Genomic DNA, 13712 nt, shown 5'->3' on the forward strand with positions numbered 1-13712 from the left:
CTTAAGGCACATGGGGAAAACAGGACAGAGGCAGGGTGAAGGCCCTGAGAAGGTGGAGGAGGAAGGCCCATTCTCCTTGCTAGGGAAAGTGGGACCCTGCTGAGTGAGGGGCATCATTGGGAAAGCAAAGAACAAAACTGGGCCTAAGGTCTGTGGGAGGTCCACGGCTCTACCTCCCATGCTTTCCAGGAGCTGTGCTGTAGCACTGTGTGTCCAACCATGCTTCAGTGTAACAGGCATCTTCCTAGTTTGCCCTCAAGCCCTTCCCTACGGGAGAGCTTCCAGAGCCTCTCAGGGTTTCATCCAGACGGTCTTTGTTCCAGACCCGTTGTATGTCTGTCCCTGGGCCAGTTTCTGGGGGGTGAGTCCTCCCCTCAGTGCCCTTGTCCCCCACAGCGGTTCCCCGAACCAGCGCCACGCAGTGCAGCTCTGTGCCGGAACCCCGCTATGGCAAGAGGCTGGGCAGTGACTTCTCGGTGGGGGCCATCGTCCGCTTCGAATGCAACTCCGGCTATGCCCTGCAGGGGTCGCCAGAGATCGAGTGCCTCCCTGTGCCTGGGGCCTTGGCCCAGTGGAATGTCTCAGCGCCCACGTGTGTGGGTGAGTAACCAGGTCCCGGGCGTTGGGGGTGCGGGGGGCGGTACGTAGTCCCTTCCCTCTAGGGGAGGCAGTCAGCCCCAGCGATGCCCCACGGCACACAGCGGCCGCTTCCCACCGCATGGCTGAGGTGGGGTGTTCCAGTCAGCTCCAGTCCCCGGCGCTGTGGGCTGTGTGGAAGACAGCCAGGGTACTGGGAAGGGGGCACACGTGGAAAGAGGAGCGGAGCCCAGGGCCCCAAAGAGAGTTGCATGGGAAGAGGCCATGGAGAAGGCAGAACTGGGGACATTAGGGAGACGCTCCCATGGGGAGGAGGACAAACAGAGGCTGGGGGCCCTGAGGGAGGAGTCTGCTTGGGGAGGCTCCCTCTGACCCGATGGCCTCTCCTCCCAGTGCCGTGTGGAGGCAACCTCACGGAGCGCAGGGGTACCATCCTGTCCCCCGGCTTCCCAGAGCCATACCTCAACAGCCTCAACTGTGTGTGGAAGATCGTGGTCCCTGAAGGCGCTGGCATCCAGGTAGGGGCAAGGAGGTGCCTCGGTCCAGCAAGTGGCCGTCTGCTCACAGGTAACTGCTCACAGGTGGCCGACCACAGATGCTGGCTGGTGCCAAGGCCTGAGTCAGGGTAAGCCAGGAAGAGACATATCAGCCCTGTACCTGGCCCTGTGGCTAAGGAGACTCAGTCCAAATATGGAGATGTGGCCCCCAAGGAGAAAACACAGTAGGTTCCAGACCCCAAGAGCTTCAGGGGCATGCGGTGGGAGTTGGGTAATCCAGGAAGGAGGAGAGGTGGACATCGCTTGGCCCTGGCCAGGAGGGGAGGCTAAAAGAAGGAATGGGCCTGGAGCTGGAATCTGAAGTGTGGGAAGGATTCATAGAAGTTGTTTCTCAAATGGCTAAAGATTTTCTTAAGATTTTGAGGGTTAGAAGGGAGGCAGTGCTGATGAGAAGAAAGAGCAAAGCACCCAGCACAGCTGAAGCACAGAGAACTGCCAGGCACACACCTAGGGAACCTCGCACAGCCTGAGCTGTAGAAGCTGAACTGGGGGCATAACTGGTACCCAGGAGTAAGAGCCAGGCAAAGGGAGTCCCCAGCATTGGTGCCAAGGCATGGAAGAGGGTCAGGAGCCTGCAAGGCCAACGGAGAGGCAGCAAACTGGGACTCCAGCAGACAGATCCGGGCAGGAGTGGGTTATGGGCTCATTGCTGCAGGACATCTGATGCAATCAAGGCAGGAAAGTGGAGAAACCCGAGGAATGTTCCAGAGATGAGGAGACAGTCAGTGAGACTGTCTTCCCACTTCCTGGAATTTCTTTTCCCCATTCTCTACTTTGCAAAATATCCCACTGTCTTCTAATCATTTTTTTCCACATCTGTCTTCCCCACTGGACAACAAGCTCCTTGGAGTTGGGGCTGCATCTTACTTTTATTGGAAGGGACTAGCATAGTGTTAGGCCCAGAGTAGATGCTCAACAAATTTGAATTAACTATGGGAAGGGCAGAAAGGGAAAGCAGAGAAGGAGGGAGGGACGTAGGCTGCCTAACCAACAATTCAATCCTCTGCCTTCCCAGATCCAAGTCATCAGTTTTGTCACAGAGCAGAACTGGGACTCCCTGGAAGTATTTGATGGTGCAGATAACACTGTAACCATGCTGGGGAGTTTCTCAGGTAAGCTGGTTTCCAGGGACTTCAGTTTGGAGGGTGGTGCTAAAACTCATCATCATGAACATTGCTATTATCATTATTATTATTGAGATATAATTTATATTCCATGAAATTCACCATTTTCAAGTGGACACAGCAGTGGTTTTCAGTAGATTCAAAAGGTCCTACAACCGTCACTACTATCTAGTCCCAGAGCATTTTGACCACCCCAAAAAAAACCAGGTACCCATTTGCACTCCCCTCCCCAGCCCACACCTAACCTCTAGTTACCAGCAATCTACTTTCTATCTCTATGCATTTGCCTATTCTGGGCATTTCATATAAATGGAAGCCTTCTGTGTTTGACTTCTTTCACTTAACATGATGTCTCCAAAGTTCACCAAGTCACAGTATGGTTCAGCACGTCATTGTAAGGACAGAGCATATTTTGTGTGTCCGTTCATCAGTCAATGGCTTGTTTCCACTTGTGTGCTGTTATGAATAATGCTCATGCACAAGTCTTGGTGTGAACACATGTTGTCACTTCTCTTGAGTATACACCTAGGAGTGGAATTGCTGGGTCATGGGGGAACTCTATGTTTAACTTTTGGAGAAACTTCCTAACTGTTTTCCAAAGTGGCAACACCATTTTGCCATTCTAGTGATGGAATTCTGACTGAGTGTGGTGTATAGCTGTGCCCAGTGGCCAGGGCAATTATCTGAATCTTTTAGGCCCAGAACTCTAGATGGCCAGGAGATAAAGAGGAGTCACATGCTCCAGATAAACTGTCCACCCTGCAGGACTGCCCAGAGAATAATACGGGTCAGAGCTATCCTGAAGATGGCTAAGAGGAGACCAAACTCATACCTCACCCTCCTGTGGACACATGGCCCTGCCACTGCTCATTTTACAGCAAGCAGATTAGAGTTTCCCCTCCCTCAGCCATTGGACACCTAGCCCTCTGAAGAGTGCTAATTTGTCATTTAGTGAGTTTCATAACTGGGGACATCTGGGGGCCTTGGGAGCAGAATGTCAGCAGGTAGCAAAATCCAGAAGAATGGGAAGGAATGCAAGGGCCTGGAGGAGCCAAACTTAAATGACCCCTGGTATCCTTGCCCTAGGAACAACTGTGCCTGCCCTTCTGAACAGCACCTCCAACCAGCTCTACCTTCATTTCTACTCAGATATCAGCGTATCTGCAGCTGGCTTCCACTTGGAATACAAAAGTAAGAATCCGGGGTCTTGGCTGGTACAGGGTTCAGGGTGGGACCTAGCAGTTACTGAGCCCCTTCTGAGCAAGGGTTATATTGGAGCTGCATGTTGTCCATCCCACGTAAGCCTTCCCTCAAGCCTAGGTGAGGATGCTAAAGCCTGGAGAAGGTCTGAAACCTCCTCAAGGCTGAGTTCTCGTCCAAGTGTCTGTTACTCGAAAACCTGTATGCCTGCTCAGTATCCACACCAGGTATGGAAAGGGGACTTGCATTGGCCAAGGTCCCAGTATATAATTGGGATGTAAGAATATTGTGCCTTCCTCCCCCAGTTCTAAAACCTGGCCTCTCTAACCCCTAGTTCTGTGATGCGATTATTTTTGAAGTTCCTCCTCTCATTGGATACCTCACTCATCTTCTACCAGATTTCTCACTGCAGGCTCAAACCCTTATATCCTGGCTTCTGGCATCCCTCAGTGGTCACTACTAAATACTCTTCACAGAAAAAGATTTGTGGATGTGCCTTCTGGGGATCAAAGAAAGAGGTTTCTAGGGAAACTGCTTGCATACTGGGACTGCCTGCCCCACCCCCTTTCTCCACTGGGTACAGGGAAGAATAGGTAGGCAGCAGCATTTTTTGCACTTTCATTCAGCATATACTTATTGAGCATTTACAACATGCCAGGCACTGTGCTCGGATTGGGAACAATTAAGATGGGTCAGTCAAAGTCCACTAGAGAGCGGTAGATACGGAGAGGTGCATGACAGCATTACAGGTGCTCTCTTGGATGACACTAGATGGTAGAGAAGTGGTTCAAGGGAGAGAATGGTTGTGGGCAGGTGAAGAAGCAAATGTCGTGAAGAAACATTGAGCACCTGCAATGTGCCACGCCCTGTGTTAGGTCTCCACAGAACAAAGGTGAATAAGAAAAGGCCCCTGCCTTCAAAAGCACAAAATCTAGAGGGAGAGATGGACATGGACACAGTCATTTTAGGGAAACCTGAGGTGCTAAGAAAGTACAAAGGAAAGGAGCTAAAGCTAGGCCTTGCAGAAGCGGATGCCTGAGTTGTTAGGTTTGCAACGGGAAGAGAAAAATGTAGGAAGGCATGGTTGGCTTGACCATCTGTGACAGCATGGGCCTGAGCAGAAAGAAGGCCCACTTGGTGCTAGATGCCTGATTGGGTCAGAACTATATGTTACACACATGCCCACCTGGGTCTGTGAAACAAATGAACTTCATCCACCTGCTTCGGAAAGAATTACATAGATCCCAGGATGCTCGTCACCTGAAAGAACTGAAGCATGCACCTGGAAAAAATAAAAAAGACCCAGGACAGCTAGAAGCAGACCCTGCAGGGTAGAGGGTAGGACAGGGACCTCTGAGACTCCTCCCAGCAGATGTGTAAGGCTTCACTCCCCTGGTGCAGTGAAATATCCTGGGTTTCTTGACTAAATCACATTTTTTCCTTTTACCCCTTCTTCTCTGTTCTCTCCAGTTTTGTTTCTCTATCCAATATTTTGAGTTCTTAAATGTTCCCTAGAATCCTCTCTGTTCTTTCTTCTTCCAAAGACACATTTTCTTCCTAAATCACTTTACCATTCTACTGCCTCATTCCCAGGAAAAAATCCACCTCTTCTCAATTTTATTTGTCCAAGGGGAGTGGCAGTTTTCTCAGTAGCTGACATTTCATATGTTGTCCCCTCATGATGGGAAGAGCTAGGAGGGAGAAACAGAGCTTCCCACTGTATTTGGAGACTGGAATTCCTAGGAGCCAGGGCCCTGTAGTTATACTTTATTTTGTAGGATAATCTACAAAGAGCTCACAGACGATAGAGAATTAACTGCTATTGTAGAGGCAAATGGTTTCGAAGGGTACTGAAAAGTCACATCCACTGCTATGATTCATAATTAATGTTTATTTAATTTAAATGGAAATGGAGCAATATGCTTTCAAAAGTAATACATTACATATGATAAAAAAATTTTGCCTTTGCTGTAAGCATGGCTTAAATAAAATCAATCTGTGTAGCGTAAGATAAGTTAGAATGGACTTTTCTCTATCTCCCTCCATTTTTCTCTTCAGCCTCACCTTTCTCCCATTCCATTTTTCTTCCTACCATGCTTTTTTGTTCTCATTCACTTTTCTGTCCATCACTGGACAGTAAGTAGGTCTTTCCAATAAGTCAGTCTACTTAGTTGCAACCACTGCACTAAATAGTGAGTTTTGTTCTACTTGGAGTATGGAGAGGAAGGGGGAGAAATAGACAAGATGACAAATGAATCACTTGAAACTCAGTTTGATGATTTTTTTAATGCTTGTCCTTGGGGTCTTTTGTCTCAGCTGCTGAGAGTTTTGGACAAGGCTCAGAGAGCTTTCATTTCCAAATATCACACTCACATCTTAAAAGCACATGTGGGACAGGAATTGCCTGCGAAGAGTGTGAAGGAATTTCCAGAGTGATAGCAACGTTCTGTGGTTTTGACAGGTGTTTGGGTTACAAAGGTACAGGCATTTGTCAAAACTCAGCACAGGTACACTCAAGATTATGATGTTTACTTGATTATTACCACGTTCATGCACAATTTGTGCATTTTGTTATATGTGAGTTTCCCTCAGAAGGAAAAAAAGCACATGTAGTTATCAGAGTCTCATCTCTGAATGTGGCATGAGGACTCATCTGCCGCTGCCTGGGAAGATGGGTTGGTGGCTGGTGGTCTAGGCTGATTGATCCTTCCCTGTTTCTTTTCCATGAGCCCCTAGCTGCCTGTGGGCACTGGATACAGGTGGACTCCTCAGGGAGCCTGTATCCCCCAAGGGAGCCTCCAGAAGGGCCGAGGCTGCCATCTCCCACACTCTCTGGGCCATGCCACCCAGGTACACAGTTCGCCATCCACCCCTTTCTGCCGCCTTGATGAAGAAGACCACTTTAGAGTTTACAGCTCCCTCTCCGCCTCCTCATGAGTCTTCTGGCCCTTGCCCCTGGAGAAGTGCCCTCCAAGTCCAGTCTAGCAAGGCACAGAAACTTTTTAGTGCATCTGAAGTGCCTGCACCTGTACATGGACTCCCGCAAAGCACAGAAGAGGCAGGAAGCCCCCTGTCTGGAAATGCTACACTCCCATTTGCTGTGTGAGAGGCAGCCAGGGAGGGATTCAAAGCAGGATGAGGACCATTTTAGGAGGGGAGGCAGGGAGAGCAGGGGACAGGGTCAGACATGGACTCATGTGGCCTCAGGTCTTGGCCTCCACTTGGCAGACCTGGGGTCAGACTGGGTTTGGTCTGACTCTAACTGACTCTAACTGAGCCCCTGAGCATCGCTGATATGTCCCTCCCTGCTCTCCTTCCTTCTTGACTTTCTTTTCTCTCTCTCTCTCTCCCTCCCTCCCTCCCTCCCTCTCTCTCTCTCTCTCTCTCTCTCTCTGTCTTAGTCTACAGGATCTGTCTTCTTAGGATAAGGAAGACAGAGGGGAGTTAAGAGTAGGAAGCAGGAGGGATGTGGGAAGAGAGCATGCGGAGAAGTCTCCCTAGCTGAGCCCCCTCTCTAAGAGCTCAGTGGGTGGACAGGACAGCCAGCATCCCCTGGAATCACACACACCTTCCCCAAGGAGCTTTGGTCTGTTGAACCTCCATGCCATGTAAATATTCTGTTTTTCTCTGTGTGCTGCAAGGTGAAGAGAGTTGAGAAGAACTAGCCTACAAGATGAGAGAAAGCACAAATTAGAGGCACCCCTTCTCCCTGCCGCCAGCATCACCCCAGCCTACCGCCGTGCTGACCTGCTGGGCTAGTCCATTCTCCTTTCCTTCTGTCTCTGTCTTGTCTAGCGGTGGGCCTGAGCAGTTGTCCGGAACCTGCTGTGCCCAGTAATGGGGTGAAGACTGGCGAGCGCTACTTGGTGAATGATGTAGTGTCTTTCCAGTGTGAGCCGGGATATGCCCTCCAGGTACCTCCCCTGACACCCTAGAGCAGGAAACAGGTGTCCCCTGAGATGTGGTTGGCCAGCCTTGTACCAGCAGAGCTACAGTCACCAAAGAACAGGGAGCAGCCCCCAAGTCCCCTGGGTACCATTATCCTCTCCTGGAGCTGTTCATGCGAAAGATAAACTCTGCTGACTTTAACAATTTGGCACAAGCCAACCTCCAATGTGTTCCTGCAAAGTTGGGTTTCATTCGGCTTTAGGGAAATTTAATTTCCCTTTGAAGGCCATCAGGGAATTTAGTAATTAAAGGAATCTCACAAGGAAACCTCTAATAATGAGAATTCTTTAGTAATGGTTGTTAATAATTGTCCTTCCCCAAATTCTCTCTCCCTCTGCCTTACTCCCATCCCACAGTGGATCTGTGTGTCTTTGTGTATCTTGTTCCTTAACATGAGGCCCCTGAACCAGACCCCTGTACAGCCCCTGGTTGTACATACAATTGTGCCCACGGGGACAGCTAGCCCATCCCTGTTCCTGATTCCTCCAGGGCCACGCCCACATCTCCTGCATGCCTGGAACCGTGCGGCGATGGAACTACCCTCCTCCACTCTGTATTGGTAAGAGAGCCCAGACTTTACAATTCATTCCAACCCATTTTCTCTCAGGGATCTTAGCTCAGTAGTGTATCATTGAGTTCAAGTTCAAATCAGAAGAAAGTCTGATATTCTGGATTTGTTCCAAGTCAGTCGTTTTAAACTGATGTTTTTATATTTTTTTTATTTTTATTTTTATTTTTTTTTTGAGACGGAGTCTCGCTGTGTCGCCCAGGCTGGAGTGCAGTGGCCAGATCTCAGCTCATTGCAAGCTCCGCCTCCCGGGTTTTTACACCATTCTCCTGCCTCAGCCTCCCGAGTAGCTGGGACTACAGGCGCCCACCACCTCGTCCGGCTAGTTTTTTGTATTTTTTAGTAGAGACGGGGTTTCACCGTGTTAGCCAGGATGGTCTCGAACTCCTGATCTCGTGATCCGCCCGTCTCGGCCTCCCAAAGTGCTGGGATTACAGGCTTGAGCCACCGCGCCCGGCCTAAACTGATGTTTTTATAATCTGTAACTCCCGTTTAACACAGTCATGACTTTTGGAATCCTCTGCCCCACCAAATGAAAAGTTACAGGAGGTCTGCCCATTTGAAAACATGATGATGACCGTTCTGGCTCCAGTTAATCAATCAGATCCCAGATGAAATTTCTAGGCACTTTGGGCTTCCCCCATAACTTCTTGTGGGACAGACAGACAAATCTAATAAAGAAATGCTGAGGGTGGCCAGGCGCAGTGGCTCATGCCTGTAATCCCAGCACTTTGGGAGGCCGAGTCGGATGGATCACTTGAGGTCAGGGGTTCGAGACCAGCCTGGCCAACATGGTGAAACCCCATCTCTACTAAAAATACAAAAATTAGGCAGATGTGGTAGCACACACTTGTAATCTTAGCTACTCAGGGGGCTGAGGCAGGAGAATCACTTGAACCCGGGAGATGGAGCTTGCAGTGAGCCAAGATTGTACCACTGTACTCCAGCCTGGGTGACAAAGCAAAACTCCATCTCAAAAAAAAAAATAAGAAAAGGAAAAAGAAAAAGAAATGCTGAGGGTTACGTGTGAAACAAGGACTTGGCTTCGTCCCTTACCCTGTGCTACAGCAGTGATGAGCAGATCAGTAGACACAAGAAAAGACAGCATCTCCCCTTCAGAAGCTTCTGGTCCAGCTAAGCAAGGAAGAAAGGCACGTTTATTTAATATCTATTATATGCTAGGCATGGAGCTTCATATTTCCTCATATCAGCCCTTCAGGGGAGGTACCATTACCCTCAATTTGCAAACAAGAAATCTCAGTCTTTTAGGATTAAAAAGGAAGTGGCAGAGTCAGGAATGGAAACCTAAGGTTCTCTGGTGCCCAGTCGACTGTGAGGTGCCCTTCAAGGCTGACCTTGGGGTAGGAAGTGCAGGGAGGTAAGGGAGTGACACTCAAGCACGACAGCATTTCTCCTCTGTGGTTTCACGACGGCGTAGGTCATGGGCATCTGTGGAGCAGGCCAGAAATGTGAATGGTCAGCCCAAGGCACTTTCCCCCATTAGAGACTACAAAGACCTTGCCATGGAAACCATCCATTTAACAGCAGCTGCTGTTCTTTGGGGGTTTACAACATATGCCAGCCTTGTCCCAAGTAAAAGGCAGTGCTTTCTGATGTGGCCTCATAACAACCCTGTTAAATAGGTGCTGTCACTAGTTCCATTTTACAGTTGTGGGAAACTAAGTTCTGGAGGGTTTTGAACTTGCCCATGATCCCATCGGAAGTGAAGGTGGGATGGTGACCCAGGCAGTCGAGGCTGGAGCCTACTCTGCACTGTTTTCGGGTCTGTTTGCCAAGCTGCCCTCTCCCTAGAAAACACTTGCCTGGACCTGCCAATCCCTGTTCTACGATCCTTTCCCTGGGTCTCTAAGACTGGCTAGCCCCTTTCTGTTCACGCAACCTTTTCCTAATAAGATGCAAAAGAAAAGAACTGATGTCAACTAACCGGACTGCAGGAGCACCCCAGCCCTGCATCCTCAGATGACTCTGAACTCACCTTGATTGGCATATCAGATGTCCCTAAGCCCTTGGGTCACTCAGACAGCCTGATGGTTGGCTCCTGTGAAACGCTGATCACAGTCACTTTTCTGAGGATGGGCTCATGGTGAGCCTCCCCTGCCGGCCACCCTACCCCCTGAAATGCATATTTGAGAAGAGCCTGGCATGGTGCCGGGCATAGAATGGGGACTGGGCCTTCTTTCTTCCTTTATCTGCAGTCTTGGAAGAGTGGATTGGGCAGTGAGGAGAGGGAGATTTGGGGGATAGGGTAAGAAATGATCGGACTTCTTTTGGCACAGAACTTCCTCACTTTTCCTGCACATCCTCACCAGGGAACTGACCTGTGAAGGGCATGTTCAAGGTCAAGGGTCCATAACTTGGGCTTGTGGACTTTTAGGCTGTCCTAGAATGCACTTCCCTTCGTGAATGTACATACTGAATGTTGCCCATGGGCATAGTCTCTTAAGAAGATTCCTTTGGATTCTCAAGGGGCTTTATGACTCACGAAAGCTTAAAAACTGCTGCTTGAAGGGAGCTTCCAAACATTGGCAGGGCGCTGTACACCCCTTGATGTTGTCCTGACCCTCTGTCTCATCTCATTGTCACAGCACAGTGTGGGGGAACAGTGGAGGAGATGGAAGGGGTGATCCTGAGCCCCGGCTTCCCAGGCAACTACCCCAGTAACATGGACTGCTCCTGGAAAATAGCACTGCCCGTGGGCTTTGGTAAGTCTCCAACCCCCAGAGGAGACAGGCTTCATGCCCAGACCCCTGAGCTTAAAACCACTGTCTGCCAAAATCTCTTAGCACAACCTTGGGCCAAGCCTGTTTAGCACTCTGCCTCTCTGTTTTCTCATCTATTGACCTCTTGTGCAATTGTGAAGACCAATTAAGAATGGCAGAGATTAACATACAGGGGGAGAAAAATCTTAGGGGTTGCCATTATTATTATTTGAGCCATAAACTAAAATCCAGGAATGTGGAATGAGAAAGTACTTGGGTTATACCTAACACTGTATCACTTAATATTAAAAATTAAAAATTAATTACTCAGGGATGTTTTTTAAAAAGGGGGGGAATCTGTCGTACAGAGATTGGACCCCAAGTTGTACTTTTAACTCCAATGTCTGATTTATCATCCTAATTAAATTGAGCCAAATCAATGTGAAATCGAGTTTGCATTCTTCTTCGTATGCACATTCCAGATGGCCTAGAGATTGGGAAGGTTGTTTTTTTTGGGGGGGGGGTGTTATTTTTGGTTTTTGTTTTGTTTTTGGAGCTCGAGTATGCCAGGCAATGGGAGGTTGTCAGGGTGTGGAGGACATCAGTGTGGGTACAAAATTTAATTGCTGGTCATCTTGCCCCAGCCATTGCACTGCTTCTAGGAATGAAATGTCCCAAGGGGATTATGCCCGCACAGCCCTAAATGCCAGTCTGTGAGCCCCAGAAATGAAGATCTCCCATTTTACCCTTCATTATTCAGCCTGGAGTGTGATTAGATATTAGAGAAGGGGCTTTTGGGAAAAAGCAGTCTAACTGGCCTTCTCTAAATCCGGTTGGATGGGAGGAGAGAGCTTGGTGGCCCTCTGAAAGATGTTATTTTCTGTCCAGTACCATCTTCTGAAGGAAACTGGGTGTGAAGCGATGACACCCTCGGCAGCCTTAGGAGACTCCAGACTTTGAGACATTAAGAGGATCTGGGAGACCCTATACCTCTGCATCCAGTCTCGGGACAGAACCAAGATGATAGAAGGTGGGGAGGGCAACATCCAAAGGCAAACAGAAGTGTGAATGAGGTGGCTTTCCTTGTAAGTCCTTATGTTCAGCCACCATTTTCATCTCTAAGTTCTGGGTGCTAATTCAGACTTCAGGGAAGAAGCTACTGCTGGGTCCAGTCGCAGAGGCCCCGGATCCCTTGCTTTCAAGTTGATGTTGGATTCTGCCGCGGTCCCTAACTTGGCACCTGGTCTCAGCTTGTAGAGAGCTGCTGCAGCTACATGCTGCTCCACTAGATGGCGGTCACAGTCCAGTTCTTTCCGCGGAGCTCAAGTCAGAAATTCCACCATCCTTAAAGAGCCCCTTTGGTGAGCATGCAGCCCTCAGTGCTCCTGTATAAGGGGACGATACCTGGGCGGTGGAATGAAAAGTAGAGGCTCCTTAGATAATGTGTACAAAGATGCTCATCACAGGCTAACACGGTGAAACCCCGTCTCTACTAAAAATTAGCTGCGCTTGGTGGCAGACGCCTGTAGTCCCAGCTACTCGGGAGGCTGAGGCAGGAGAATGGCATGAACCTGGGAGGCGGAGCTTGTAGTGAGCCGAGATGGCGCCACTGCACTCCAGCCTGGGCAACAGAGCAAGACGCTGTCTCAAAAAAAAAAAAAAAAAAAATCGCAAAATTATCTGCAACTTGGGAACAATCTGCATGTTCATGAATTGGGGAGTGAACTGTGTGGCTGGATAATTCATAGAATGGAATTAACATGCAGTTAAAATGAACTATCTTTTTGTATATTAACATGGATAGACCTTGAAAAACACAATATTATGTAAAAAGTATGCACAGTATAATATTTATGTAAATGTTGAAAACACATAAACCCAGATACATATTTAAGAATTCAAAACCATGAACTGGAAGGATATCTTCCAAATTCATGTGATTGCTTCTGTGGAGGGCAGGAGGGGAATGGAACAGGGCAGGAGATGAAAGGTCTTCAACATTAAGTGTCAAGTCTTTATTTTGTTCTTTAAATGATCAGATACAAAAAAAAAATTACACTCATGTGCTTATTCAGAGCTCATTAGATAGTACAGATAAGCCAATTTTCAAAATGAAAATCCATCTATAATCTCATCATGCAGTGATAATCACTAATGACTTAGTCCCCCACCGTTAGCATGTAAGTCTCATGAAGACAAGGACCTGCTTGATCTTGCTCATTCTGTACAATGCCTAGCACAGCCCTGATGTACAGCAAATGCCCAGCAAATATTCTTAGCAAGTGAATTAATATTATTCCATGTTTTATAATACAAAAATTAGAATTGTATACAGCATACTATTTTGTCCTCTAATTTTTACAATTAGCAATGCAGTATGGGCTTTTTCCTATGCTCAGTAAATATATTTCTTCAATAACATTTTCCATAGTGATCTAATTTTGAAAAATCTTATCAGCAAACAAACATTAATGTTCCCACCTTTGTTCTTGACACAGTATATTAATATGTACATTAAGAACTTAATTAGATTTATTTAACCTGTCAGGTTGCTAGAAGGTCTTGATTAACTCACTAAGATCCCAAAGTGTAAACTTTGTTTGGCTTCTTTATGGAACAGAGGGGACAAAGTATACTTCTAAGCCCTATGTTTCTGAATTATCATAAGGGTTCTAGAAAACAGCAGTATTGAAGGTCATGTCTTTTGATTAAATATGGGGGGTGTTATTTTTAAATGGAAAGTTTATTCTAGCAAAACTATCTTTATGCTGATATTGGACATATGAATCATAAATTAAAACAAGTGTTGACCCTGAACTTTGTTTTCAACAAAATAAAATGAACTCCAGTGGAGCTCTGAAATGACTGATGCCTTTATTTTTGAATGAATAATACACTCTTAAGTTCAGCCCTGTCAAAGACAAGAGGCTTGACTGGACTGGCAATTCCCAAAGCCTGTTCTAGGAGCCTAGGCTGGGTGGGAAATCAATAGTAGGGA

At 47.7% G+C, this 13712-nt stretch overlaps 1 protein-coding gene across 1 annotated transcript in view; it reads left to right on the forward strand.

Moving 5' to 3' along the window:
- CSMD2 (CUB and Sushi multiple domains 2) overlaps window positions 1-13712 on the forward strand; it is a 432839-nt gene that overhangs the window by 317205 nt on the left and 101922 nt on the right. The window contains exons 32-38 of the mRNA XM_011972538.1: window positions 397-600; window positions 991-1115; window positions 2170-2266; window positions 3365-3469; window positions 7274-7392; window positions 7916-7985; window positions 10601-10717. Coding sequence (XP_011827928.1) covers window positions 397-600; window positions 991-1115; window positions 2170-2266; window positions 3365-3469; window positions 7274-7392; window positions 7916-7985; window positions 10601-10717 — 837 coding nt within the window. The remainder of the gene's footprint in view (window positions 1-396; window positions 601-990; window positions 1116-2169; window positions 2267-3364; window positions 3470-7273; window positions 7393-7915; window positions 7986-10600; window positions 10718-13712) is intronic.

The sequence above is a fragment of the Mandrillus leucophaeus genome, unplaced genomic scaffold (genome assembly GCF_000951045.1).
Source record: "Mandrillus leucophaeus isolate KB7577 unplaced genomic scaffold, Mleu.le_1.0 Scaffold1297, whole genome shotgun sequence".
NCBI lineage: Eukaryota > Metazoa > Chordata > Mammalia > Primates > Cercopithecidae > Mandrillus > Mandrillus leucophaeus.